This window comes from Natrix helvetica (assembly GCF_964273705.1).
Source record: "Natrix helvetica genome assembly, chromosome: 2".
NCBI classification, from domain to species: Eukaryota; Metazoa; Chordata; class Lepidosauria; order Squamata; family Natricidae; genus Natrix; species Natrix helvetica.
Genome location: NC_138552.1, coordinates 32,098,518 through 32,125,594, shown reverse-complemented (window position 1 = coordinate 32,125,594; position 27,077 = coordinate 32,098,518). Strand labels below are relative to the sequence as shown.

At 38.4% G+C, this 27,077-nt stretch overlaps 1 protein-coding gene across 3 annotated transcripts in view; it reads right to left on the bottom strand.

Annotated features, from left to right (window-relative positions):
- Nucleotides 1-215: 215 nt before the first annotated feature.
- The window catches only part of NLN (neurolysin), a 41,754-nt gene continuing 14,892 nt past the window's right edge, over nt 216-27,077 (bottom strand). Inside the window, exons 4-14 of one of the 3 annotated variants that reach the window (XM_081945790.1) lie at nt 25,121-25,228; nt 22,650-22,752; nt 21,942-22,102; nt 13,734-13,869; nt 12,462-12,828; nt 9,141-9,342; nt 7,578-7,764; nt 6,216-6,344; nt 5,195-5,331; nt 2,153-2,231; nt 216-1,293 (exon numbers count right to left, since the gene is read on the bottom strand). In XM_081945790.1, the coding sequence (XP_081801916.1) occupies nt 1,133-1,293; nt 2,153-2,231; nt 5,195-5,331; nt 6,216-6,344; nt 7,578-7,764; nt 9,141-9,342; nt 12,462-12,828; nt 13,734-13,869; nt 21,942-22,102; nt 22,650-22,752; nt 25,121-25,228 (1,770 nt within the window). In that variant the 3' untranslated portion in view covers nt 216-1,132. Of the gene's footprint in view, nt 2,232-5,194; nt 5,332-6,215; nt 6,345-7,577; nt 7,765-9,140; nt 9,343-12,461; nt 12,829-13,733; nt 13,870-21,941; nt 22,103-22,649; nt 22,753-25,120; nt 25,229-27,077 lie in introns of all 3 variants that reach the window. The other 2 variants (XM_081945791.1, XM_081945792.1) reach the window with 2 other exon arrangements.

Here is a 27,077-nt window from a genome sequence, read left to right as displayed (position 1 = left end):
GGGAAAGGTGTTGTAGGAGGGGGAAAATGATTATTGCCAAGTTTTTGTTAGAAGTTTTAATACATCTTGGGACATTGCAAAGATTACCTGTAAGATTAATATTCATCAGGTGAATATGTATTTGCCACAATAGTGACCAACCAGATGTAAACAGTAAGTATGTCCAGGACCACATGAAACCACTTTATCACGGATCTTAATTAAGGTACGCAAGGGATTGAATAGAACACTTTTAATACTTTCTAATTATGAATTTTATTACTTTATCACAGCTAAATTCAACAATCCTTCAATTCTGAAGCCATCTCTCATGGCAAATATATTATTATTAACAGTAACCAATCTGTTTCCTTCTTTCTCAAGCCAGCTTTTTACACAGTGATTGTATTGCTTTCTTCAATACTCCATTGCTTTGGAATCCAGGACCTCGACCTCATAGAATTTGCTCTGCCACTGCCTAGAATCCAAAGCGATGTTTTCCTTCTGCTGGCTCTTTTTTGCAGATTCTTCAAATGCATCATGGTTCCTTCCTGAGTCTTCTCCATGCCCATGGATCATCTGGCACATATGCTCCACATTCCCTCCTTCTATCTGCTACAGCAGGGGTGACAAACTCGCACCCCGGATGCAACATGTGCCGGCCACGGCCATCCCCGGTTTAGCAAAGGGGAAAAAAGTTGTAATACATCACCTGACGACACGACGACGTGAGTGTCAGGGTTCCAAGTAACACCCCCAACAAAAGAAGACTCCGAGCCTAGCCATTCCTCAAAGGTCCATTTTATTAGAGATGTCATATTGGCACATCTGGGAAAATCCGAATCTGAAAGCTTCCAGGTTTTCCCCACCCAAAAGCAAGTCCAAGTCCCTGCCCCAGCACCCACAGGTCCATCACATGGTCCGATCAATGCACCGTCCTAACTGGAGATACTCCCCAGTCACACACCTCCAGGTGCAGGGCAGCATGGCTTTGACTCTTGGAGAAAGGAATGTTATTTTGGCTACATATCTCCCCAGTTCCATGCAATTCCCCCTCCCAGTTTCCCACAGCACTAAATGTGGCAGGCCTAAAGATCCAAGGCCCAAGATGGCTTCCAGGCCTGACACGCCTGTGCTACAGCTTCTTTAAAACCTAGCTTGTAGTGATTCTAAGGAGTTTTACACACACGCACATCTTTCTCTGCAAGCCCCTAGGACAGCTCAGACAATCAGACCAGCACTGAGAAAAAAAAACTTTAACAATCACATGTAACATTTTTTTCTTCTTTCTTCCACAATTCTGAAGCTTATCTTCTATGTAGAAAGGCCCATAATAAAAGTATAGAAAGGCAGGTGATTGGCCGAGTTCTTGGCACAATGACAAAGAACATTGAATAGGCTGGCTTCAGTTCCCATGAGGAACGCATATTACAGCAAAAAGAAATTTCTTTACATTGGAATAGTACAGTGTGAGGAGGAAAATATCTCAGGCTTAGAAATTGAAACCAAAGTTATGTGCCAGTTTCAATTCTGGAAAAGCGTCTAGTTCTCCTCCCAGCACGCTTGTTTTAAAGCAATATCCTTGAATTCTATATTTATGATCACATCATAATTGAAAAAAAAACCATTTTGGAAGTTGTTTCCGTGAATTTGAGCCCCTGTGTCCATGGAAAATAATCAAATATGTCAGGATTTGATGAGTCCTTCAGGACTTTGTGTTCATTAGAGTTCAAAAAGAGAATAAAACATTTTGATAAAATTTGCTAAGACGGCTGAAATGTAATGATTATTTTGTTATTCAAATCTAAAAATGTACAAAAAGCTTAATGCTGTGGCTTTTATTTAACACACCTACCATGAAAAATTGCAACAATATTTTTCTTTCCATTCAACACACAGTGCACAAATATTGCTAACAAGTAAAAAAAATACTGTATCATGATTCTGTATGAAGTTTGAGATGAAAATGAGAATTATAATTTTGAAAACTGGTAATAAAAAACATTTAAAACCTCAAGTACACTTTCCCCAAGACACAAAGTGTCTTTTTTAAATTTTCATGATAGTATTTCAAGATGGTCTCCTAGGTGATGTCTTTTGCCAAAAAACTCATAGTTTTACTAAGTACATAATCCTTTACTCAATAAAAATGCTTTTTGGTTTGGCTTACGACCTAAAAAGTTTTGGAGCATGTCCATCCCATCTAACGACCCTCCAGGCTTCAAGATAAGATTTTTGTATTTCATTCCAGCCTAAAACAATAAAAATAAAACGAGGAGGTTAACGTTTCATGTTTATATAAACTTTCTAAATTCACAAAAAAAGTAAAGATAAAGAACATCTGCCTTAATGGTAACAGTTTGCAGCTCTCTCATGAGCCACAAGCTATTTTTTTTTCCTGCAATCCAGAATGTCATTCCACAATGTGTCTGGCACGGACATGATGAAGTCACCCATGCTCATAAGTTTCCATGTGACAAGAAAATATTTTAAAAGCATCTCATACTGACAAAGAAGATCAATGGACATTGGGCTCTCTGAGACGAACACATGAAGGTGTTTTTTTTTTTAAAATCACAGTCTCATTTTGTGGCCAAGTTTTATATATAGCAATCTGCTCTTAGCAGAGTTCACAGTGTGCAGAATTCTCTCCTGATCATTTATTGCAAAAATTTACCTGGCACTCAGTCAATCCCTGCCTCTACTTCCCCAGGGTTCTCTGTTACATAATTATGAGAATATGCTTTGTGTTTCTATAATCCTTTCAGAAGGTTGTTTTCCTTTGGCATGTTTTCATAGCCATGGATTGTTCCAATTAAAAAAAAAAATCCAAAACTATCTATGGCACCTAAACAGATTTAACAGTATAAAATTTCATAGACAAGTCCCTGCTTCACTAAGGCAGATTGTTATCTTCTATTGGCAATGTATATTTATCCATCTTTGCCAACTGAAAGTTTTAACCGCCACATGTTGTGTGGAAGAAGAAGGCATGGTATGATTACATGTACTGGGTCTTGTCTTTGTGGTTGGGAATGTGGTAGAATCTACCCCAGAAACCCACACATTAACACGGTTACCTATGTTGAAGCATTAATAGCTAAGATATGGGCTTTGTTACTGTAGTCAACTGTATATTAATCTATGGATTCAGCAGCAGCCTTTACTACCCAATGATAGTCTTTCATGAAGTTGGGGGGACATAACAGGGAAGCTAATAGGTTTGGGTCCCGTCCCCGTCCCCCCTTAATAGTACATCTCCATTGCATTCCCTGTATCATTCCACTTTATATATACATATCTGAAAATGTTCTTCCATTCATCCAAACCTTGGGTATTGCTTTGACATGATATTTTGTTGTTATCTATCTTCCTCTGAAGACTAATTGATTTGAAATAATAGAAAATACTTGTAGCTCTGGTTTTAGATTTTGATAGTGGTTTGCTCCCCAAGCTTGTTTCATTTTAGTTTCTGAACGTTTCGTTACCTGACTAGGTAACATGAGAAGCAGGATTTTTTTTGGTCCTATTCTTTTTTAACTTATATATGTCTTGTTTGTCACTGGCACACAAGTCATATATAAGCTAAAGTAGAATAGGAAAAAAAATCCTGCTGATGATATTATCTATGAAATGTTCAGAAACTAAATTGAAACAAGCTTGAAAAACAAACCACTGCCAAAAAACTAACCCGTTTTACATATAATTTTCACACCAGTCCTGAATATTCCTAGAGGCATCTACTGGTGATAAAGTTCCATATAACTGGTAATATTCAATTCATACTCAAGCTTCATGAAGACAGCTGGACATTAAGATTATTATAAGCTCTTTTATTGGTTTTCCAATGATACTAATGCTGTTTGCAAATTAGCTGTATAGTTGTATTCATAACTACCATATTTTTCGGAGTATAAGACGCTCCAGAGTATAAGATGCACCTTAGTTTTGGGGGAGGAAAATAAGAAGAAAAAAAGTCTGCCTCTGCCTACCAGCATCCATGGTATTCAGCTGACACATGGTAACAAGGTCATCCAATGAATAGGCATAGCAACTAAGTCAACCAATGAGGGCTATTTGGACTCTGACATTTGCTGTATGAGCAACAAGGAACCTGGATTAGCAGAGAACTGAAAGTGAAACTGCTTGTGTTTTGCTTATATTTACTGCTATCTTGGAAAACCTGCTTTGGTAATGTATTGTATATTATTATTATTTTGAATCCTGCTGAATCAGTTATGTGCTTTCTGAATGTGATTGCTGCTGCAAACTCTAACCAGCCAGGTCAGCTTTAGCACTTATTGCAACCTGCTTCAGCACAGCTGATTGGAGGGTGGATCAGACTGCCGGAATACCCCCAATCAGCTGTTCCAGGCTGCAGGGATTGCCACAGACCATTGCTGCCTCTATGCCTTGCGTTTTTGGCCTCTAGAGGGGGTGGGTGGGGCTATATTCGGTGTGTAAGATGCAAATTTTCGGTGTGTAAGATGCAAATTTTCACCCTCTTTTTTGGGGGGAAAAGGTGTGTCTTATACTCTGAAAAATACAGTAGTTACTCCTCTTTTAACTAAACCAAACATTAGATATAATTCTTCATGATACCTTCTGCTTTTTTGGTTGTACTAGAATTTACTTACTGCCCCATATATTAATAGAATCTAGTCCTTCCTGCTCTTCAAGAAATCTTTCAAGATCTGTCTATTATTCCTCCATTGTTTTCCTTCAGCATTTCCTCTTTCTCATCTGTCTAAACTGTTAAATCTTCAATTCTGTTTCAGTTATTTTCCATCTGGCATTATACATATTGGGTTTCAAAAGAAGCTAATAAAGCTAATAAAGCTATTTTATTAGTATTACTTACAGGAACGACTGATGTTTATTTAGCAATGTAATTCATCAGGACTGAGAAGCTCTCACAATTAAAACAATAAATATAGTCAAGCATATTAAATTTTAACCAAACATTAAAATATCTCAATATAAACTTTATGATTTGTTATAAAAGTAAGGCCCTGGAACAAACATAGCAGCAAAATGCATGGCTTTTATAAAAATGCCAAAATTGTCTTTAGCTATTTTTTATTAAACAAGCCAGATTCAATCTTGAAAGAGACAACATACATTTTGTTAATTCCTTTCTGCTATCATGTTGTCCTCCTATACTTAGAAACAGGTGAGGATAAAGGATAACAAAGAATAAAACTAGTTTCCTTACCTTGGGATTCATTACCCCTTCACATTTAAAGCAACTGTAAAAAATATCCATAGAAAACACCTCACTCCACAGGTATCCATAGTATTGGCCATCATATCCACTTGCCAAATGACCAAAAGTAGCTGGCATATTTGTACCTTAAAAGAAACAAATAATAATTCTGAACAGCTTCTGTAAAACAAACAAAACATTACGGAGAACAATCTGAAGATGTTATTGAAATGTTATTGAAATGTTTATTATGTTTCAGACTGGTTAGAATCAATGTAGGTATTGATGAGAATGCCATGCACTTCAGGTACTAATTTACTGAAAGAGGAGACACATTAATTTGGATCTGCTCTGACCAAACAGAAACATATCCTCTCTCTATGTTCTGTGGCTTGAAGCTCATTGAACTGAATCTAAGCATGCCTTAAACTTAAAAGGTTTTCATCTGAGATTTTCTCAGTGTAAACTAGGGGGGGAGGGGTCAAACACGTAGCCCGCGGCCAAATGCGTCACGTGCTGGCCACACCCCTCAGTTTTAGCACAGGGAAAAAAAGTCATGATATATCACGTGATAAAGCAAATTTGAGACCCCTGTTCTAAACAATTTTATAACCGTTGTGTTCTTTTCTGGTTTCTGGCGTGTGAATGCACGCCAGCCAGCTGGTCTTCGCATGTGCCGGAAACCCAAAGACCAGTTGGCCGGTACACATGCACACGTATGTGCACCAGCCACCTGGTCTTTGGGTTTTCGGCACTCCAGCACACGTGAAGACCAGCTGGCTGGCGTGCATGCGCGTGACGGAAACCAGAAGGCCAGGTGACTAGTGTGCATGCATGTGTGTTCTGGTTTGGGAACTCTGTGCCAAAAAGGATTGCCAACACGGTTATAGGTCATCTAGTCCAACCACCCGCTTTATTTTAAACATATTTTATAATTTTAGAAAATAATATCATTATATATTTATTCACAATCACATTTCTCTTGATAAAATACTGGCAAGGGATAAATAAAATTTTGGAATGTCCATACCAGGGGTTGCAGATATACCCAAAATTTCTTCACAGAGTTTGGCATATTCTTTGGCAGGATCAGCCGAAGACTGGGTATGAAGAGCTTGATCAACCTTGCTCAAAACAATCTGACGAAGAGTCAGAAGACCTAGTTAAATAAGAACACCGAAAGGAATATCAGCAGACTTTGTTTATATAACTGTAACTATGAAAACTGGTCTGGATTCAGTATCTAGTATGTCAAGTCAAGGTTAGCACAGAATCTTCCCTGTGGTCATCTAGAGGTGCTACCAGTTACTTTTGATCATTCTGAAGTAGGTCGAACAACTTTGTTTCAATGTAAAGAAGTTTTCTACGATTCCAAGTCAAACATTTCTTTGGGATTCAATATTGAATTCAGTACTCATTAAGATTTTACTATCTGAGTAAAAATGCAAATCACGACAGATAACAGCATGTGATTAATTAACTTTGATTGAAAAAGCTAAGATAGCCTGGATTGGATTGGCATTTGGATGGAAAACCACAAGGAGAATCCAAGATAAGACATTCCTAAATGGTAAACTAATTCCATATTGTTACCAATGCATCAAGCAACATAAAAATATTGACTTCAGTTTGAGGGAGACTTAATCTTTGGATGATTCAAGATACATTTCTTAGATTACCTTCATAAGTAATCTCATTTAAATAATATTTATTTATTTATTTATTTATTTATTTATTTATTTGATTTCTAGACCGCCCCCTCTCCCCGGAGGGACTCGGGGCGGTGTACAGGTACCAAATTAAAACCATACAAACAGTAATAAATATAATTAAAATCGGATTAAACTTTAGACCCCTGTACAAGTTTATAAAAATTAAAAACTTAGCCTTAAGACCAACCCGTGAAATTAAAAAATACAGACTGGGGTGGGAGAGCTGGAATTAGGCCAAGCCGGCTAGATTAAACAGGTGGGTTTTGAGCTTCTGGCGGAAGGAGCGGAGGTCCGTGGTTGTTCTAATATCAGGGGGAAGGTCATTCCAGAGGGTCGGGCCCATCACAGAGAAGGCCCTTCCCCTGGGCGTTGCCCGCTGGCACAGCCTAGTGGACGGCACCCGGAGGAGTCCCTCTCTGTGTGAGCGGATCGGCCGAAGGGATGTGTGGGGCAGGATACGATCCCGCAAATATTAAACAAACTATATACAAATTTGCTGGTATTTTCTTCAAGTGGGCTTCAATCTTTTCTCCCTTTTGTGAGGGGATACTATTCTTACATTTTAGATTTTTAAAATAAATCTTACAAAATATATTCTTTATTATTCTGCTTGACTCAGATTATAACAATTCTTTTGTGAAACTATCAAAATCAAATTAACTAATAAATAAGGAAAATACCTGTGTTGGCTAATCTAGAAGCTACTAGTTTCTCAAGGAGATCATCGGGGACCCGACTTCCATCCTTATAGTGTCTGGACATTTGTTGTAGAGGTTCTTTTTCCCAAACCCAGTTTTCAAACATTTGTGAAGGTACTTCTACAAAATCTGTTTCCACATTCGTTCCACTAAACCTCGCAAAATCAGTCTGTGAAAAATGACAATATAAATTAACAAAATACATGTGAACTAATATAAATAATAAAACTTTAAATTGTAGCATAGATTGAAAAGTAAACATTCAAATATTCTTTATCATAGTTTCAATATTTAGGTATGGTTCAGGCAATTCCTAAATAGGAATACAGCAAATTTCCCAAAAGACCCTGGATATTTACAGCTTCATTCTATTGTTGCTACATGTTCTACAGTGGGTTGGTATTGTTTACGCCCTATCTAACTAGCTCAACTAAAATCACATGGAATGAATGAAAAGACAAGTACATTCTGTTATACATCAGCTGCAAAATGTGTAGCATGGAGTCCACCAGCATACTATTTGCAGTCCCCAGAATGGGTAGGGACAATTATTTCAGCGATTTGGGTAAATGCTTAGGATTTTAAATGGATATATGCAATACAATGGGTGATACCTATTTTGTTTAAAACATCAGTTTAACCCTTTAAAACTTATGACAACCCACTTATGAAGTATATCTGTGAACATGTTGTGTCCTTGACCTAATGTGGCTCACATGCATGAAATAAAATTGTTCAATCACTATTTACCTTCTGGGAACTGACAATTTTGTTCAACACAAATTGACTAGGTAAGCGAATTTACCAACCCTACCATAGGTCATGCCAGACTTTTCAGATAGCATTCAAGCTGGTCCAGTTTAACATTCTAATGTATGAATGAATCAGGATCAAGAGTGGATTTTACGAGTAGAAATTGGGATTATTCCGAATGGGTCAATAAGCAAATGCACAAGCAGGTTTAATCCTCCAAACAACAGTTCCTAAATTAACAAATTAAACTGTAATGTACGCTTATGGCTTAGCACATCGGGAACCCTCATCACTGAAGAACCAAACTTTAGAGCTTAGCTTGTAAGAACAGGACAAATAATGGATTTAGTAAACACTGTAAAATAAGCTGTAACTCGCCACAATCAGTGGTTAAATTCAATTTTTTTTACTACCAGTTCTGTGGGCATGGCTTGGTGGGCATGGTATGGCTTGGTGGGCCTGGCAGGGGAAGGATAATCTCCATTTCCACCCCACTCTGGGGCCAGTCAGAGGTGGTATTTGCCGGTTCTCCAAACTACTCAAAATGTCCGCTACCAGTTCTCCAGAACCTGTCAGAACCGGCTGGATTTTACCCCTGACCACAATGTGTTAATTCAATCAGTATCTTTGCAAAAATCACTGGCATGTTGACTTTTATGAAATCAGGGTTAAAGGAACTATTTTAATTATATTTCAGTTGAAGAAATTTGCCATACAATTCTTCACTGCTTGTTAAGCACAGAAGCCTCGTAGCCATAATAGAAGAATTTCAAAATAAAGCAGAATACTTACTTGAGCGCATATCTGGTGCATTACATGCCCAAACTCATGGAAGTAAGTTTTCACTTCATTATGCTGCAGCAGTGATGGGCGATCTAAGGTTGGCTTTGTGAAATTAGTTACAAGAGCTGCGACTGACATCATTCTGCGGCCGTCAGAAAGAAGGCAGCCAGGCTGGAGACCAAAGCAGGCAGCATGCCCATACTTTCCTTCTCTGAGTAACAAAATAAAGTAGATCGAAAACAGAAAAAGCATCACAAAGAAAGTGAATCATTTGGCACTTCTTAACTAATATCTATATGAATGACTCATTCCTTTCCTGGAAGAGTCAGGAACAATACATTTATCTAAATTCCACAATGAGCTTGCTTTTAGGGTTCTATCATTATAATAGTCAGATGTATACATTGTATCTTTTAAAAATCTTAAAGCTAAACATTTCTTTCATTTAAAAGAAATATTCAGTACAACTCTTAAGAGGGAGAGAAAAAAAGATGCTTTTGTAAGATGGTTCAACTGTACGCTATATTACCATATTTTTCGGAGTATAAGACGCACCAAAATTTTGAAGAGTTTTTGCACTCTGCAGACCTCCCAAAAACAGCCCGTTTCGCCCCAAAATGGCCCTTTTTTCTCAAATTGGGTCCCTTTTTTGTCAAAAAAGGGGCATGCATAGCCTTTAGGAATGCTCCTGGAGGCTGGGGGTAAAAACGAGCAAAAAATGACTTGTTTTTCGCTCATTTTGCCCTCCCCAGCCCCCAGGAGCACTCTGGAAGTCTCCTAAAGGTTATGCACTGCCATTTTTGCAAAGGGGGTGGGATTTCAGGAGGCCAAAAATGCTGTATTCAGTGTATAAGATGCACCCAGATTTTCACTCTCTTTTTTGAGCGAAAAAGGTGCGTCTTATACTCCGAAAAATATAGTGTCATACCAATTACACAAGAGTTGTTCTATTGCTTGAAGCATTGGCTTTTCTTTCTACCTAATCTTTGTAGGACTACAATAACATAAAAATAATATCTAAGATAAAATAATATCTAAGAAAAAAGAATAAAAAGAAAAGAACTGCTGTGAGAATTTTGAAAAAAGTTAAGCCTGCAGGTGATGAGTGTAACCAGAGAAATGTTATAGAAGGGTTGTGTTTGAAGTCTGTAATCTGTGCTCCCTTATATAAAAGGAAAGGTAACAAAAGTGATGAAAAAACTATAGGGGGATTACCTTCAACCAGCCTGGGAAAGTGTTTGGCAGAATTCTGACTGAAAAGGTATGAGACATGACAAGCAAAATTGGAGAAGTGCAACCGTAAGCTGAACGGAGGAAAAAGAAGATTCACTGCATGTTTGTCGATTTAGAGAAAACATGATAAAGCAAATCTCTTCAAATTATATAATATTTTGTATGAATATGGAACCAAAGGTTGGTGGCTTAATGCAATAACAATGTTATAAACAAGCAACAAACAAACGAGCAGTGAAAATAAATGGAATGCTGAATGAATGGGTGAAGCAAAGGTAAGTCTATGATGCAGAAAGAAATATAGATTTGAAAATAAATGTATTAAACACCAAGGTAATCACTCTAAAATATAGAGTGAATGTCTGAATATATATTTCAGTTTATTTATTTATTTAGCATATGGCAAATAAATGGATAGACTTATAGTGGTTCCAATGTTAATGTGCAGTCCACCCAATCATTCAAGGACAGGGTGATCTATGTTGAAAAAATCAGGCATTGGGACGGTGTAAGCTCTTGATGGACATTTCAGTAATATTTCAGTATATTTCAGTAATATTAAAGGACAAATAAATAAGATGAATTTGTGTACCTTGGCAAAATGTTTACCAATGATAAGAAAGTGGATGAAAAATGAGGTTTAAAGAGTGGTGAAGATAAGGAGGTATTCTGTGGTCTGTGTCATCACCAGTTAGGCAGTTATCAAATGCCTGACAATACAGGCAGTCCTCGAGTTACAACCAAAACTGGGATCGGAAGTTCAGTCATAAACCGTTGTGATCATAAGTCAAGGCTCCCATGTGACTGGATCTTATTTTTAAAGCGTTTTTACAGTGGTCGTTAAGTGAATTATATGGTCCTAGGTCTGAATCACATGGTCATTAAGTGAAACTACAGACATGTTACCATGGGACCCTGCAGTTCAGGGTAAGTGTGAGTCAGTTGCCAAATGCCTGAAATGCAGTAATGTGACCACAGTCTCTGTGTGCTGTCTGTCAGTGTGACATTGGAATTGCTTTATAGACTGTAAAGCACCCTTTCTGAGGCCATGATCATTTTGAATGGTTGTTAAAGGACTGGTTCTAAGTCAAGGACTACCTGTATTAAAACTTACATTACTTGTCACAATCAACAGAAGCAGAGTGATGTAATTCTTAGAGATGTACCATAACTAGGATGCTCAGAAAACTACTATTATTACCCAATAATAGATTGCTGGAGAGATGAGAAAAACATAGCTATCTATCTATATGTATATATCTATCTGTATATATAAAAATGGCTGTTTGTGTGTTTGTGTATGTTCCAGCATTAACTCTGGAACGCCTCAAGCAATTTCAACCAAACTTGGTACATAGATGACTTATTCTCTGGAAAAAAACACTGTGGAGTAAGACACTACTAACACCCCTCGAGGGGGGGGATTCTGTTAGGATACAGCCTTTGTGTCTTAAATAGCTTCTATTGTACTGCCGTAAAACGGCTTCTACTGTACAGCCCAGTGGTGGGCTCCAGATCCCGTCGCAACCGGTACACTGCAATGAGGCCGGGCGTCTACCACGGGTACACGCGCTGCACATGCATGCTCGGCGATGCATCGCACAAGCACCATACGCTGCGCGCATATGCGCAAATGGCCCAATTGGCTTAAATACAGGTAAGGAACAAGGGGGGGGGGCTCCAAAGCACCGTTCTGGTATGGTGGCTGCTGCTCCCAGCAGCTACCGGTATGCCTGTACCGGGGCGTACCAACCAGAACCCACCACCGATACAGCCTAGTGGAGTTGCCATGGTAACGGCTTCATAGTACTCTACAAGGGGGGTAGGGGGGAAAAATCCAACATTAAAAATTACGTTTGGCCTGGACATTTCCATCTTGTAAATAAATACTCGGGTAATGCCAGGTTATTGGCTAGTTGCCTTACAAAAACCTTTGTCATGGATTCTCACTGGATAACCTTGCACCAGTCCCCCTCTTTCAGTTTAATCCTACAGGGCTGCTCTGGGAATACAATCATAGACTTGAATCATGTCTACTGAAAGAGTTCCTTGGATAAAAAGAAAGATACAAATGCAGTCTTTGAAAAATTGTGTTACCTTGGGTACAGGTCTAAATAGAACTGCCCCAGAACTTCCCCTGTTGAGCTGTCTTTCACTGTGTAAAGAGTAACGGTCTCATGCCAAACATGAGCATCTTCCACTCGTTCAAATACAAGTCCCAACAGCTGCTGGTAAATTTTGAGCAAGCCTTCTGTGACTGCTTCAATAGGAAAATACTCCTTCAGCTTCTCTTGGTCTACAGAATACTTGAGCTCTTCTGTCTGATTCATGTAATAATGTAGATCCCATGCATTAATCTTTCCATCATATTCGACACCTATTTCTTCACATTCTTTTTTCTTTAGATTTAAAATAAATGCTCTCTCCTCTTTACCCAAAAGTTTTAACTTATCACTTAGACCATCTGCAAAACAGAAATTTAAAAATAATTACTCTGCATGCTTGTTACATTCCATTTCAGATTACATTCAAGACTAAGAAAAAAAAATCTTTTTCTCATGACCTAATTATTGGTACATAAAACAAGATACAGTTTTGAAAAATATTTTCCAATAGTTTGTGCTGCTGTTTCCTGATTTGGTCTGTATATCATATAATCCCAAAACAAATGTATTAAATTACATCTTAGCATTATGAGCACTGGGCCTTCTATGCCGAGTGATCCTGATTGATAAAAGCAGTAAATGTTTTAACATTTGACTGATTCGTTCATAATTAAAAGCTAATATTAATGATATTGAAGTAGCAGTTTCACTGAAAACATTAGTGAGAGTAGCTTTGTACAAAATAATTCATTCTGGTCCAAATAATATAGGAGATCAATCGGAGCAAACCAATTTGGAATTATATGATCTTGATAAGATTTTATTACGTTCAAAAATATCTATTTTAGAACAGGTGGAATGGAATTCTATAATCTAAATCCTATAAAACTGGAAAGTTTTATAATGTGTAAAATTCAGGAATATTAACTTCATGTTCTAGCAGTTGCTCTAGTTAACAAACTAAAAATAATGAGTTCAATTTTGAACCACTCTTCTTAAGTTTCATTATTAATTACACAAAAATGTGAAATCACAGCTGCCAGTTCTTTAGCTTGTATTGGTCTTCATAAACATCAAGTTGTTTCCTTAATACAATATTATCATAATTATCTCTCAATTAACACACAGTTACTATTTTTTTAAAATTAAAAATACTTCAGATTCATCCTGTCCCTGGCAAAAAGTTCTTGTTATTTTCATTATAAATATTTCACTATGACTTAAATTACTCTGATAATATTTTACATGTTAAATGAAAACTGACCTAAGAATGTGATAACATTGTCTGTTATTTTTGCAGTGTTCACTTCAAGAACAAAACTTGCATGAGTGCTATAACCCAGAAGTTCTGCTAGTTTTGCCCTCAAAGGAAGAAGCTGTCGAAGAATGTCAGCATTTTCCTGGGGAAATAAAAGTTTTGAATCATTAAATATAATATTAAAAACGTAAACGCAAAATATGTTACGAACGCAATTGAAAACTGCAACTTCACATTTTGAATGCAACCAAACTTAATACTCGTATTATGAAATAACAGGTTTTTAAAAAGTTTTCAAAGTTCCCTTTTATTTTGTGATAAAGAATTTATAATGAATATTTGGAATATCTAGGGAACAGTGATAGAGTGTCCAGACCAGTGTTTCTCAACCTTGGCAACTTGAAGATGTCTGGACTTCAACTCCCAGAATTCCCCAGCTGGCTGGGGAATTCTGGGAGTTAAAGTCCAGACATCTTCAAGTTGCCAAGGTTGAGAAACACTGGTCTAGAATGTATGCCAAAGGTTTCAGTTCCAATTCTGGCATCTTTAGAAAAAGAAAAAAAAACAGCAGCATGATAACATTGAAAAAAACCACTTAATAAAAAACAAACCATTGTTTACATGCATTATTCTGGAAATGGTATAAGTGCATATACAAAGAATATAGCATTCAGTATGTTTTCTGAAAAGGGGAAATGAATCAAATAAATTCAGTATGAAGTGGGTAACAATTAGTCTAGCTTGTCATTTTTATTAGGTTAATTATGCTATTCAGTCACGGGAAATATTATGATGACCTGGATTTTTAAGAATTACCAACATACCATATTAAAAATGTAAAATGACAACTAATACTATAATTTTCTTGTGACATAATCGCTTTAACAATCTATCTTTTCCAACAAACCTATCCATCTATTTTATTCACTCATTGCTCAGCCTGTAATTAATTCCTTGAATTTTATTCAGTTACATTACATCTTCTGAGAAATTTAATCCTAGAATATCCAGAAGGAATCAGATTGGGACAGCTAATATAAAATACCTTGACTGCTTATATAACAAATGTAATTAAATATATTAGGAGTAATGTTTATGAAATTCTGCTTCTGGAATAAAACCACTCAGTTGCCAACAGAACATATGCAAAAATGGCAAAGATACATTGGTATCTTTCATGCCCAAGAATATGTATGTATAGAATTTATTGATTTTGAACACTAGTATTTTATGTCGAGGCTTTATAACATCCTGCTCCAAAATCTCAATCTATAATACACTATATTGCCAAAAGTATCCGCTCACCTGCCCTTACTCGCATATGAACTTACTGTAAGTGACATCCCATTCCTAATCCATAGGGTTCAATATGATGTCGATCCACCCGTTGCAGCTATAACAGCTTCAACTCTTCTGGGAAGGCTGTCCACAAGGTTTAGGAGTGTGTTCATGGGAATTTTTGACCATTCTTCCAGAAGCGCATTTGTGAGGTCACACACACTGATGTTGGACGAGAAGGCTGGACTCTCGGTCTCCGCTCTAATTCATTCCAAAGGTGTTCTATCGGGTTGAGGTCAGGACTCTGTGCAGGCCAGTCAAATTCATCCACACCAGACTCTGTCATCCATGTCTTTATGGAACCTGCTTTGTGCACTGGTGCACAGTCATGTTAGAAGAGGAAGGGGCCAGCTCCAAACCTTTCCCACTAAGTAGGGAGCATGGAATTGTCCAAAATGTCTTGGTATGCTGAAGCATTCAGAGTTCCTTTCACTGGAAATAAGGGGCCAAGCCCAGCTCCTGAAAAACAACCCCACACCATAATCCCCCCTCCACCAAACTTTACACTTGCCACAATGCAGTCAGACAGGTACGGTTCTCCTGGCAACCGCCAAACCTAGACTCGTCCATCAGATTGCCAGATGGAGAAGCGTGATCCGTCACTACAGAGAACGCGTCTCCACTGCTCTAGAGTCCAGTGGCGGTGTGCTTTACACCACTGCATCAGACGCTTTGCATTGCACTTGGTGATGTATGGCTTGGATGCAGCTGCTCGGCCATGAGAACTCATTCCATGAAGCTCTCTGCACACTGTTCTTGAGCTAATCTGAAGGCCACATGACATTTGGAGGTCTGTAGCGATTGACTCTACAGAAAGTTGGCGACCTCTTCGCACTATGCGCCTCAGCATCCGCTGACCCCGCTCCGTCAGTTTATGTGGCCTACAACTTCCTGGCTGAGTTGCTGTCGTTCCCAAACGCTTCCACATTCTTATAATACAGCTGACAGTTGACTGTGGAATATTTAGCAGCGAGAAAATTTCACGACTGGATTTGTTGCACAGGTGGCATCCTATCACAGTTCCACGCTGGAATTCACTGAGCTCCTGAGAGCGACCCATTCTTTCACAAATGTTTGTAAAAACAGTCTGCATGCCTAGGTACTTGATTTAATACACCTGTGGCCATGGAAGTGATTGGAACACCTGATTCTGATTATTTGGATGGGTGAGCGAATACTTTTGGCAATATACTGTACTTCAGTCAATTTAGTATTTTCATATTTGTAATTTAAATAACAAAAGCTAACTGTTCATACATAGAATGGAAGTAACTAAAATTCACTACTGTGCTTTCACACTTTTATACTACCGTACACTGCTGATTTATTTTCCATTGTATGATGTCTACATGATACAGTCTTAAAATAATCCAAAAGTTTGCCTTGGAGAGCCCTAGTTACAGAATTGCTGATATTTTCTATGTTGCATTTATGACAGACTGGCACAGCAGAATTGAAAACAGGCAAAACTTCCTTGCATTATCTTTTTTTCAAGTGAAGAAACATTTATGTTTAATTGTCTATAATGGGTGATTAGAATTTTTTTGTAGAAGACAGGACATTGATTAAAACAGTGTACTGGTACAGCTGACCCAGGAGAGAAAACTGAAGGTTAGAGGTTTCAAAGCCAAGGATCCTTTCTTCTTATTTCCTCCTTCCTTTTTTGCTATTTCTAGAATAACAGTTTTAAGCACCATTAAGATACATCTTCAAAAGCTGGTAAGAAATCAGAAAAGGTAATTTAAATTTCATTCGCCTGAGATTGGAGTTTGTCCCCAACTGTGGAATGGCCAATCCAAGTAATCATAAGTTTCCTAAAGTTTTCTCAGAGACCACAAAATTACAACCTTATAATTCACCCTGTGGTTGAGATGGGCTGCTTGCAAACTAAATTATTAAACAAATATTAATTAAATGTTTAATACAAACAATTGTATTATCCTGATTTGTTTCCGCTTCATGTTATAATTTTTAAGACTCCGCCTATTTTAACATGTAATTATATATGATGATGTATTTATCACAGGCAGCATATCATAGATTATTTTATATAATACTAGCTAATAATCCGGCATTGCCTGGGTATTTATTTATAGGGGGAAATGTCAAGACCAAATATAATTTCTAATGTTGGATTTTCCCCCTTACCAGAAGGAGCCCCCTTGTGGAGTACTGTGAAGCCGTTAGCATGGCAACTCCACAGCGCTGTACAGAAGAAGCCATTTTACAGCAGTACAGTAGAATCCATGTTAAGGCACAACAGGCTGTATCTTAAAAGAACCTAGGTGTCTTACCCCCACAGTTTTTTTTCCCCAGAGAGTAAGTCATCTGTGTACCAAGTTTGATTGAAATTACTCAAGGCATTACAGAGTTATGCTGGAGCATATACACACACAGCCATGTGTGTGTATATGCTGGTTTTGTTGTATTCGGGTCTTTTCCCGTGTAGGATTTGCCTTTATCCTACATGGGAAAAGACCCGAATACAAAAAAACCAGCATACCTACACCCGTGAAAATCTACGAAAACACACACACACACATATATATACATACATATACATACATACATACATACATACATACATACATACATACATACATATATATATTTGTTTTTGTAGATTTTCACAGGTGTAGGTATGCTGGTTTTGTTGTATTCGGGTCTTTTCCCGTGTAAGGTTTAACCGAATACAACAAAACCAGCATATATATATATATATATATATATGTGTGTTATATTTGTACTGATAAATAAATAAAGGGAGACTAGTATAGATCTATTTCGAGCTAATTAGCTCTCATCAGCTAGCCATACCCTTACTGGGATTTGAACCCGGGCTGTATATATCTTAGGCAGGAGTGTTAGCCACTAAGCCACGGGCTCACTTCCTTATCAGTTGAGCCAGGGAAATAGGTATGTATTAGTGTTACAACCCCTGGTATGCCTAAATATGGGAGGAAGGTCACTACTCCCTCTTTCTGTCCTTCGGCTTCATCACAGAAGACCATGCAGGCAGAAAACCATATTTTTATTTTTAATGTTGCCTTTTATATTTGTGTTATATTTGTACTGATAAATAAATAAAGGGAGACTAGTATAGATCTATTTCGAGCTAATTAGCTCTCATCAGCTAGCCATACCCTTACTGGGATTTGAACCCGGGCTGTATATATCTTAGGCAGGAGTGTTAGCCACTAAGCCACGGGCTCACTTCCTTATCAGTTGAGCCAGGGAAATAGGTATGTATTAGTGTTACAACCCCTGGTATGCCTAAATATGGGAGGAAGGTCACTACTCCCTCTTTCTGTCCTTCGGCTTCATCACAGAAGACCATGCAGGCAGAAAACCATATTTTTATTTTTAATGTTGCCTTTTATATTTGTGTTATATTTGTACTGATAAATATATATTTGTTTTCTGAGGTTTTCGCGGGTGTTTGTATGTATGTCTTTGGTTGTTCGGGTTTTCTCCCGCGTAGAATTGGAAGTATCTTCACGACGTTTCGATGAAGTCTCATTCATCATCTTCAGGCTGCTGCTTCCGGCTTGGTGCTTCCGGCTTGGTGCTTCCAGGAGCAATGTGAGATCTCAGCCGGTTCCTCTTTTTAACTGCCAGTGGGGGTTTGTGCTGATTGGGTGGGAGCTTGGCTGCATTCTGATTGGGTGGAGGTGTATTCTGATTGGTAGGGGGCTTGGCTGTGCTCTGATTGGATGGGAGTTTGGCTGTGCTATGATTGGATGGGGGCGTGTTCTGTTTGGGTGGGGGCCTGGTTGTGCTTGTGTTAGTCTGAGTTGCAGAGGGATTTGAGCTGGTGAGCTGCGTTACTATTGTTTGGCTTCGCGTTTGTGGTCGTGCCACATCTTCGTGGTGGGCATCAGTTTGCTTCATGTATGGGTTGGAGGGGTTTAAAGTGGCTAATAATGCAGCTGTGGTCTGGCTTCTGGTTTGTGGTCGGGCTTCTGGTTTGTGGTCATTATCGGTGTGAGTTTGGGCTTGCTTTTTGCGTGGATGTGTGATAGTGACATCCTGTGTGGTTTTCGTGAGTGTGGGTCTGGTATCATTCTTAGTGTTAGGGACTCGTTTGTCAGTGAGGGCGGGTTTCCAAATGGCTGGTAGGCGGGAGGTATCATCTCGTTTATTCATGCTGTGTGGTCGTTTTTCTATCTCAATAGCTTCTCTGATTATTCTGTTGTTAAAGTGTTCAATTTTGGCAATAGTTCTGGTCTTTTTAAAGTCTATATCATGTCCTGTGGCTTTGAGGTGTTGGACCAGGGAAGAAGTTGGTTCCTCCTTTCTGACTGAGTTTTTGTGTTCTTCAATGCGTGCCTTTATTCTTCTGTTGGTTTGTCCGATGTATGTGGTGGGGCAGGTGGTGCATGGGATTTCATATACTCCTTGATTTTCTAACTCTATTTTGTCTTTTGGGTTTCTCAGGATGGTGGATATTTTTTGGTTTGTGTAGAATGCTGTCTTGATGTTGTGTTTGTGGAGGATCTTGCTGATTCTGTCTGTGGTGCCTTTTATGTATGGGAGGCTCACCTCTACAAAACCTAGCCAAATTTCTCGCCAAACAACTACAGCCCTATGCAGAATCCATCACCTCACACGTAAAAAACTCATTCCAGTTCATAGAGATCATAAAGAAACAAAACTTACAGCCCAGCGACCTACTCGTGAGCTTCGATGTTGTATCACTCTTCACCCAAGTACCAATCAAAGAAGCCTTGATAGCTATCCAAAACAAATACAACCCCCCCAAACATATCCTAGATCTGACCAACCACTGCCTATCCAACACATACTTCATCTATAACGGACAAAAATACAAACAAACAGAAGGAGCACCCATGGGATCACCCCTCTCACCTGTCATTGCTAACCTCTACATGGAACACTTTGAAACCCAAGCTCTAGAAAAATCCGATCACAAACCCAAACTCTGGCTCAGATACGTAGACGACACCTTCATAATCTGGCCACACGGGAAAGATAAACTGGACAACTTCCTCACACACCTCAACAGCCTACACCCCAAAATACAGTTCACCATGGAAACAGAAGCCAATAACCAACTCCCCTTCCTGGATGTCTTAGTCTATAAGAAATCCGATGGATCCCTAGGACACACCATCTACCAGAAGAAAACACACACAAACCGCTATTTGCACGCACTCTCACACCACCACCCAGCACAGATCAACTCTGTAGCCAAGACACTCATCTCCAGAACAAAACGCTTAGCTGACGAACAACACCTCAAAACCGAACTACACACTCTCACCAACGTACTAACATCCAACGGATTCCAAAGAAACAATATCACTAACCTAATCCAAAAAGAAAACCCCACTAAAATCCAAGACAGTGAACAAGAAAACGGCAAAGCCCTCCTCCCATACATAAAAGGCACCACAGACAGAATCAGCAAGATCCTCCACAAACACAACATCAAGACAGCATTCTACACAAACCAAAAAATATCCACCATCCTGAGAAACCCAAAAGACAAAATAGAGTTAGAAAATCAAGGAGTATATGAAATCCCATGCACCACCTGCCCCACCACATACATCGGACAAACCAACAGAAGAATAAAGGCACGCATTGAAGAACACAAAAACTCAGTCAGAAAGGAGGAACCAACTTCTTCCCTGGTCCAACACCTCAAAGCCACAGGACATGATATAGACTTTAAAAAGACCAGAACTATTGCCAAAATTGAACACTTTAACAACAGAATAATCAGAGAAGCTATTGAGATAGAAAAACGACCACACAGCATGAATAAACGAGATGATACCTCCCGCCTACCAGCCATTTGGAAACCCGCCCTCACTGACAAACGAGTCCCTAACACTAAGAATGATACCAGACCCACACTCACGAAAACCACACAGGATGTCACTATCACACATCCACGCAAAAAGCAAGCCCAAACTCACACCGATAATGACCACAAACCAGAAGCCCGACCACAAACCAGAAGCCAGACCACAGCTGCATTATTAGCCACTTTAAACCCCTCCAACCCATACATGAAGCAAACTGATGCCCACCACGAAGATGTGGCACGACCACAAACGCGAAGCCAAACAATAGTAACGCAGCTCACCAGCTCAAATCCCTCTGCAACTCAGACTAACACAAGCACAACTAGGCCCCCACCCAAACAGAACACGCCCCCATCCAATCATAGCACAGCCAAACTCCCATCCAATCAGAGCACAGCCAAGCCCCCTACCAATCAGAATACACCTCCACCCAATCAGAATGCAGCCAAGCTCCCACCCAATCAGCACAAACCCCCACTGGCAGTTAAAAAGAGGAACCGGCTGAGATCTCACATTGCTCCTGGAAGCACCAAGCCGGAAGCAGCAGCCTGAAGATGATGAATGAGACTTCATCGAAACGTCGTGAAGATACTTCCAATTCTACGCGGGAGAAAACCCGAACAACCAAAGACAGACAGACAGACAGACAGACATACATACATACATACATACATACATACATACATACATACATACATATATATATATATATATATGTTGTATTTGTGCTGATAAAATAAAGGGAGACTAGTATAGATCCATTTCAAGCTATTTAGCTCTCATCAGCTAGGTCATACCAGGGGTTGTAACACAAACACATATATATATATATATACACACACACACACATACATACATACATATACATACATACATACACACACACACACACACATATATTAATATAGGACATAAATCTGGAACATTCAACTTAGAAAGCATATGCTTCTAAATTTAACATAGTCCTTCACATATATAGCTTTGTTTGTACAGTCCTTATATTTTATTTTGATCTGTTATGAATGGGAAAAAAAGTTCATACCTCTCTGCACCTGCTGTTAAAAGAAGTTTCCATTTTTCGTCTGGTATCTGGAACACTGCACTTCTTCATAACAGGAAAATAGTGGGGATATTTTAAGGTAACTTTATATTTGTCAGCTTCAATCTTCTCTAAACTACTGATAAAATCATCAGGCAGGGCACCTGAGAAACACATTTCACTACAGAATTAATATTTTTTTTTACATTTTTTCAGACATGTCTTTTAACAATCATCAAAAATCATTTTAAATGTTTTGTGGCAAATAGATTTCTACAGACAAAAGGCATTTAAGGAACTTTGAAATATAAGTTAACTGCCAATGAGTAAGCAATGATTTTATCAGTTAACTATTCATATTATTGCAATCATGCTTACTCTATTATTAACAAAGAGCAAAATTGTAGTTAGCTATTTAAATGCATTGTGATAACAATAAACAGGTATTTATTTTCTGGAATTAAACAATAAAATATTTAAAATCAAGGTAGAACCTTTTCAAGGAACAAGTAGTCAAGACCGGTAAAAGAAAATTATAGTTATGGAAAAATGGAAGGTTAACATAAATAAAGGGAAAATCACATTGAATTAATTAAGGTTGATCAACGTATGAAAACTTTCTGTATTGCAATACTATTTGTACTGTTTACCAATATGATGGTACTATTGAAATATAGATACAAGTCATAAAGAGCAAATAGAAATACTCACAAAGTTCATTTTGAGAAAATATCAGAAATGTGTTATCTTCATTGAGATTTTTGTTAAAATCTATACATAATTCACTCAGCTTCTGCTTGATTGTCTTGATTTCCTTAATGTCAATCCATATATAAAAAGCAAAATGTTACATTAAAGGTATCACTGTTCATTACTGAAGTTGTGCAGAGCATTCAAAACAAGTGCTTCTCAAGGTGGGCTGTCCCTAATGTTCTTCATGAACATGGAACAGTCTATGTCTATGAAGAAGCTGCCATGAGCCTCCTACAGGACACAAATGCCTTAACGCAGGGGTGTCCAAAGTTTGGACACCCCTGCCTTAACGTTTCAAAGAGAGATGCTTTCCTTATGCTAACATGCTTTGTGAACAAACTCCTTCCGTTGTTTTGTTTTCAAGGACATGGCCCAGTTTTATTTATTCTTATATTCTCTTCCCATCTTTGGCACACAGTTTAAAGAGAACAAGAATATGCATCTTTTATGACTTTAAGAAACTACTATCTGTTCTGACCTAGGCTTCCCAAGAGCATGAAGCAAACTCCTTGTTCCAACAAAAATCCCTTTTATTAATTTATTGTATTAATTTACTCATTTGCAAAGTCTTTCAAGGGAGGATTTATAGTCAAAGACCTTATCTGGTTTGGAGACCTGCCAGGCCGATATCTGCAAAACTTGGCAAGGAGTCTCGGAACTGATTTCTCCTGCAAACTCCACTCCACTTTCGCTCCTCTTTTATTTCCTCCTGGAAGGCCATTCATCATCCTGTGGCCTTACTCCAAAGTCGCCCCCTGTTTTTTAGCTGTTCCCTTCGTCTGGCAACTCTGCACATGCGCGCACTGGGAACAGACTCCAGCTGTTCGTCTGCCTCACTGAAGGCAGCTGATAACTGGCATACGGCTCTGGTCCTCTCTCTGCCTTCAACAGAGAGCCCTCATCAGTTCCCCAGACTCCAGGACTGGCCCATGTTCTTCCCCAACCTCCACACTGTCCGAATCTGCTGCCAGCTCTGCTGGTGGGCCACAACACTATTTTAAGTACTTTTCTGAACTATGGCACCATAGCTGGGTAAGGCAGATGAAGAAATATGATAAACTTCTTTACTAAAGTATTATATACAAGAAATTCCTAGTATTCTTTTAATATGTCCTTTTGATATAAGTCAAAATGGTGTGCCCTCAATTAAAAGAAACACATTTAAAGTAAGTAATTCTTAATTTATCCATACTTTCATATATTTAAGATAACAGGTTGCATACAATCTCAAGCAAGGAACAAACTTCTAGTCATCCAACATATTTTACCATATCGTAGGGGCAGAAATTGGAAAAGCTGGAAATTATGACCCTCAGCTTAGAGAAACTACTATTTAAACATGGGACAAATGCAAATGATGGAAAATGAGTCAAAAGGAAAAGGCTAGGATTTGTATCCTGAGGGCACTCCTATAGGCTTGATACCTATTCTCTAGGATCTTATGGATATATATTTACTTTTCTTCTTGTCTTTAATACAGCAATTTATCTATCACCTGTGTCTCTTCGGGAATTACTACTGTTAGATAGCTTCAGTATATGGGTAGAGTTGAGAAGTATGGACAGAAATCTCACACTTCTACAGATTCTCAGTATGCCTCTAAAATCTGCTATGAAGCCCACCCAACCACCCAGTTTCATTACACTTTTGAGAGGAAGTTTGCAAAAGAAGACTTGTCATTAATGGATGCTGTTCCATGAGTGAATGAACAGACTTTAATGTCACAATACCATTGGCAATTTTATGGTTATTATTTTGATAAGGTGCCTTGAGTATGTATAAGCAGAAAGTTGTCAATAATGCAAGGGAGCAATTAGCTAATCAAAAATTTAGTATTGTGTTTAACATTACAAAATTAGGATACTTCAAATCCCCAGTCAGTCATAAATCTGCTAAAGGAAACAGTTAATTAGTTTTAGCTTTATTAATATTGTATGACTATTCTTTAGATCTACACCATTGAGTCTTAAGCTAATGTCTGTTGTTGGCTATTCTAGACATATACTCAAATGAAATTATGGTTGTACACTGTTCAAATAAACTAAGAAGATATGAAACAAATATTGAAATATAATAATCCCAACCAATAAGATATCCACGGCTACCTGGCAAAACATTATTGCCAAAGTAAGTCTTCTAGGTAAGTCTTTTATGACATGCACACAGTTTAGAAATATTAAATTCAGAAGAATATAAAATGGGAGAGTCTAACTAAGAGTTAGAACATAAAATTATATCATTTGAAACAGTCTTTTATCACTTTTATTCTACAGAATTTGCAATCTTAGAGTAAGAAACTAAGGGGAGCTTTGTATAGGATTTCAATGTGTTATTTGTAAGACTTATTAAAGTTAAAATTAATATATACATACTTTTGGACAAATATGATTTTTCCCTTTTAAAAAAATGTTGAATTATGCTACACTTACATTCTGGACTTCTGCAGGAAGGTGAAGCCCATTCCTTTCCCCCATTTTTATTGACTTCTCTAAGTATCTTTTAGCTTCTGGTCTTAAAATCTCAGGGTTACACATTTGCTGAAAGGTAAAGAAATAATAACATTTAATATATTCAAAGTTCAGTATTAATGCATGAGTTGTATTTCTATATAAAACATTAAATATTTTGCTTGGTATCAGAAGAATAGTTTGACACGGTGAATTTTATATTCAGTAATGATGGCTGTTTAGCAGCAAAAACAGTTCTGGCAGAACAGATTCCTTTTTTCCAAATTTCTCATATTTCTTCAATTGAATTAGGAGATCCTTTTTAAAAAAAGATAATATAGCTGGTATTAAACAGATTCAGTTGTATGCTAACAGCCTCATAAGCTTTAAGACTAGATGTGTAGATCACAGCTAGAAGCCAAGATAGTCAGACACAGTAGCTTGCCTTAAATCACCTAGTAATTTGCTCCCCCCCCAAAAAAAAGGGGGGGGGAGAAGAAAGGAACGACAGAGAATGAGGTGGCTGGATGGATTCATCAAACCAGAAAGCGTGAGCTTAAATGGACTCCAGAGGATGGTAGAGGACAGGAAGGCCTGGAGAAACGTTGTCCATGGGGTTGCGATGGGTCGGACACGACTTCACAACAAGCCATTTTTGAAAAAATTAGATTTGTCTCAATTAATTTGCCATTTATAAACATTACAAGAAACTACTGTCGAGTGAGGAGTAACACGAACCACTTTAACTCACTTTAACTGCTGTAAGGCTAAGAACACATAAGATTTATGCTTTTAAAAATGTCCCACCCTTGTTTTCTTTAAATTAGTACCCACCATCGTTCCACATTCATTTAAATTCAAAATTCGTCATTAAGACTTATCGTATTTTTCGGAGTATAAGACACACCTTTTCCCCCCCATAAAAGAGCGTGGAAATGTCAGTACATCTTATACCCGAAGCACCACCCGTGCATCCCATTTTTGTGAAAAACGGGCAGCTTTTCGCAAAAACGGGCAGTTTTTCACAAAAACGTAGGTGTTTTTGCCTTCCTCCAGCCCCAGAAGCACTGTGTAGGCTTCAGCAGGGCTGGGGGAAGGCAAAAACACCTCCCCCAATCCTGGGGGTCGGGGAGGACAAAACCCTTTTTTTCTCACTTACCTTTTTGAAATCTTGGTGTGTCTTATACACCGGTGCCTCTTATAGTCCGAAAAATACAGTATTTTTACACATCTCACAATACAGGCCACCTTCAACACATCAATTTAGCAGCATCTTTGGGAGACTGTCCTGCTGTTTTCATTTAGCTTTGGTGGACATGTCCTTTCTTCCACCTCCCGAGGAATTATATGTTCAATATCTGAACATATTAATGTGCAACCAACCGCACTCAACGTGTAGTCCTCAATGGAACTGCATCTACCTGGAGGGAAGTATGCAGTGGAGTACCCCAAGGCTCTGTTTTAGGCCCAGTACTCTTCAACATCTTCATCAATGATTTGGATGAGGGAATAAATGGGGAACTCATCAAATTTGCAGATGACACCAAGCTGGCAGGAATAGCCAACACTCCAGAAGATAGGCTTAAGATACAGAAGGATCTTGACAAACTTGAACATTGGGCACTATCTAATAAAATGAAATTCAATGGTGAAAAGAGTAAGGTTCTACATTTAGGCAACAAAAACAGAATGCACAGGTACAGTATAGATGATACCTTGCTCAGTAGTAGTAACTGTGAAAGGGATCTTGGAGTCCTAGTGGACAACCATTTAAATATGAGCCAGCAGTGTGCAGCAGCTGCCAAAAAAGCCAACACAGTTCTAGGCTGCATCAACAGAGGGATAGAATCGACTTCCGGTTTTGGCTGCGGTATGCGACGGGCAGGCTTTGCTCGCCCCGCGCACTCCTGGTGGGCTCCCCTTTGATCGGGGGGGCACA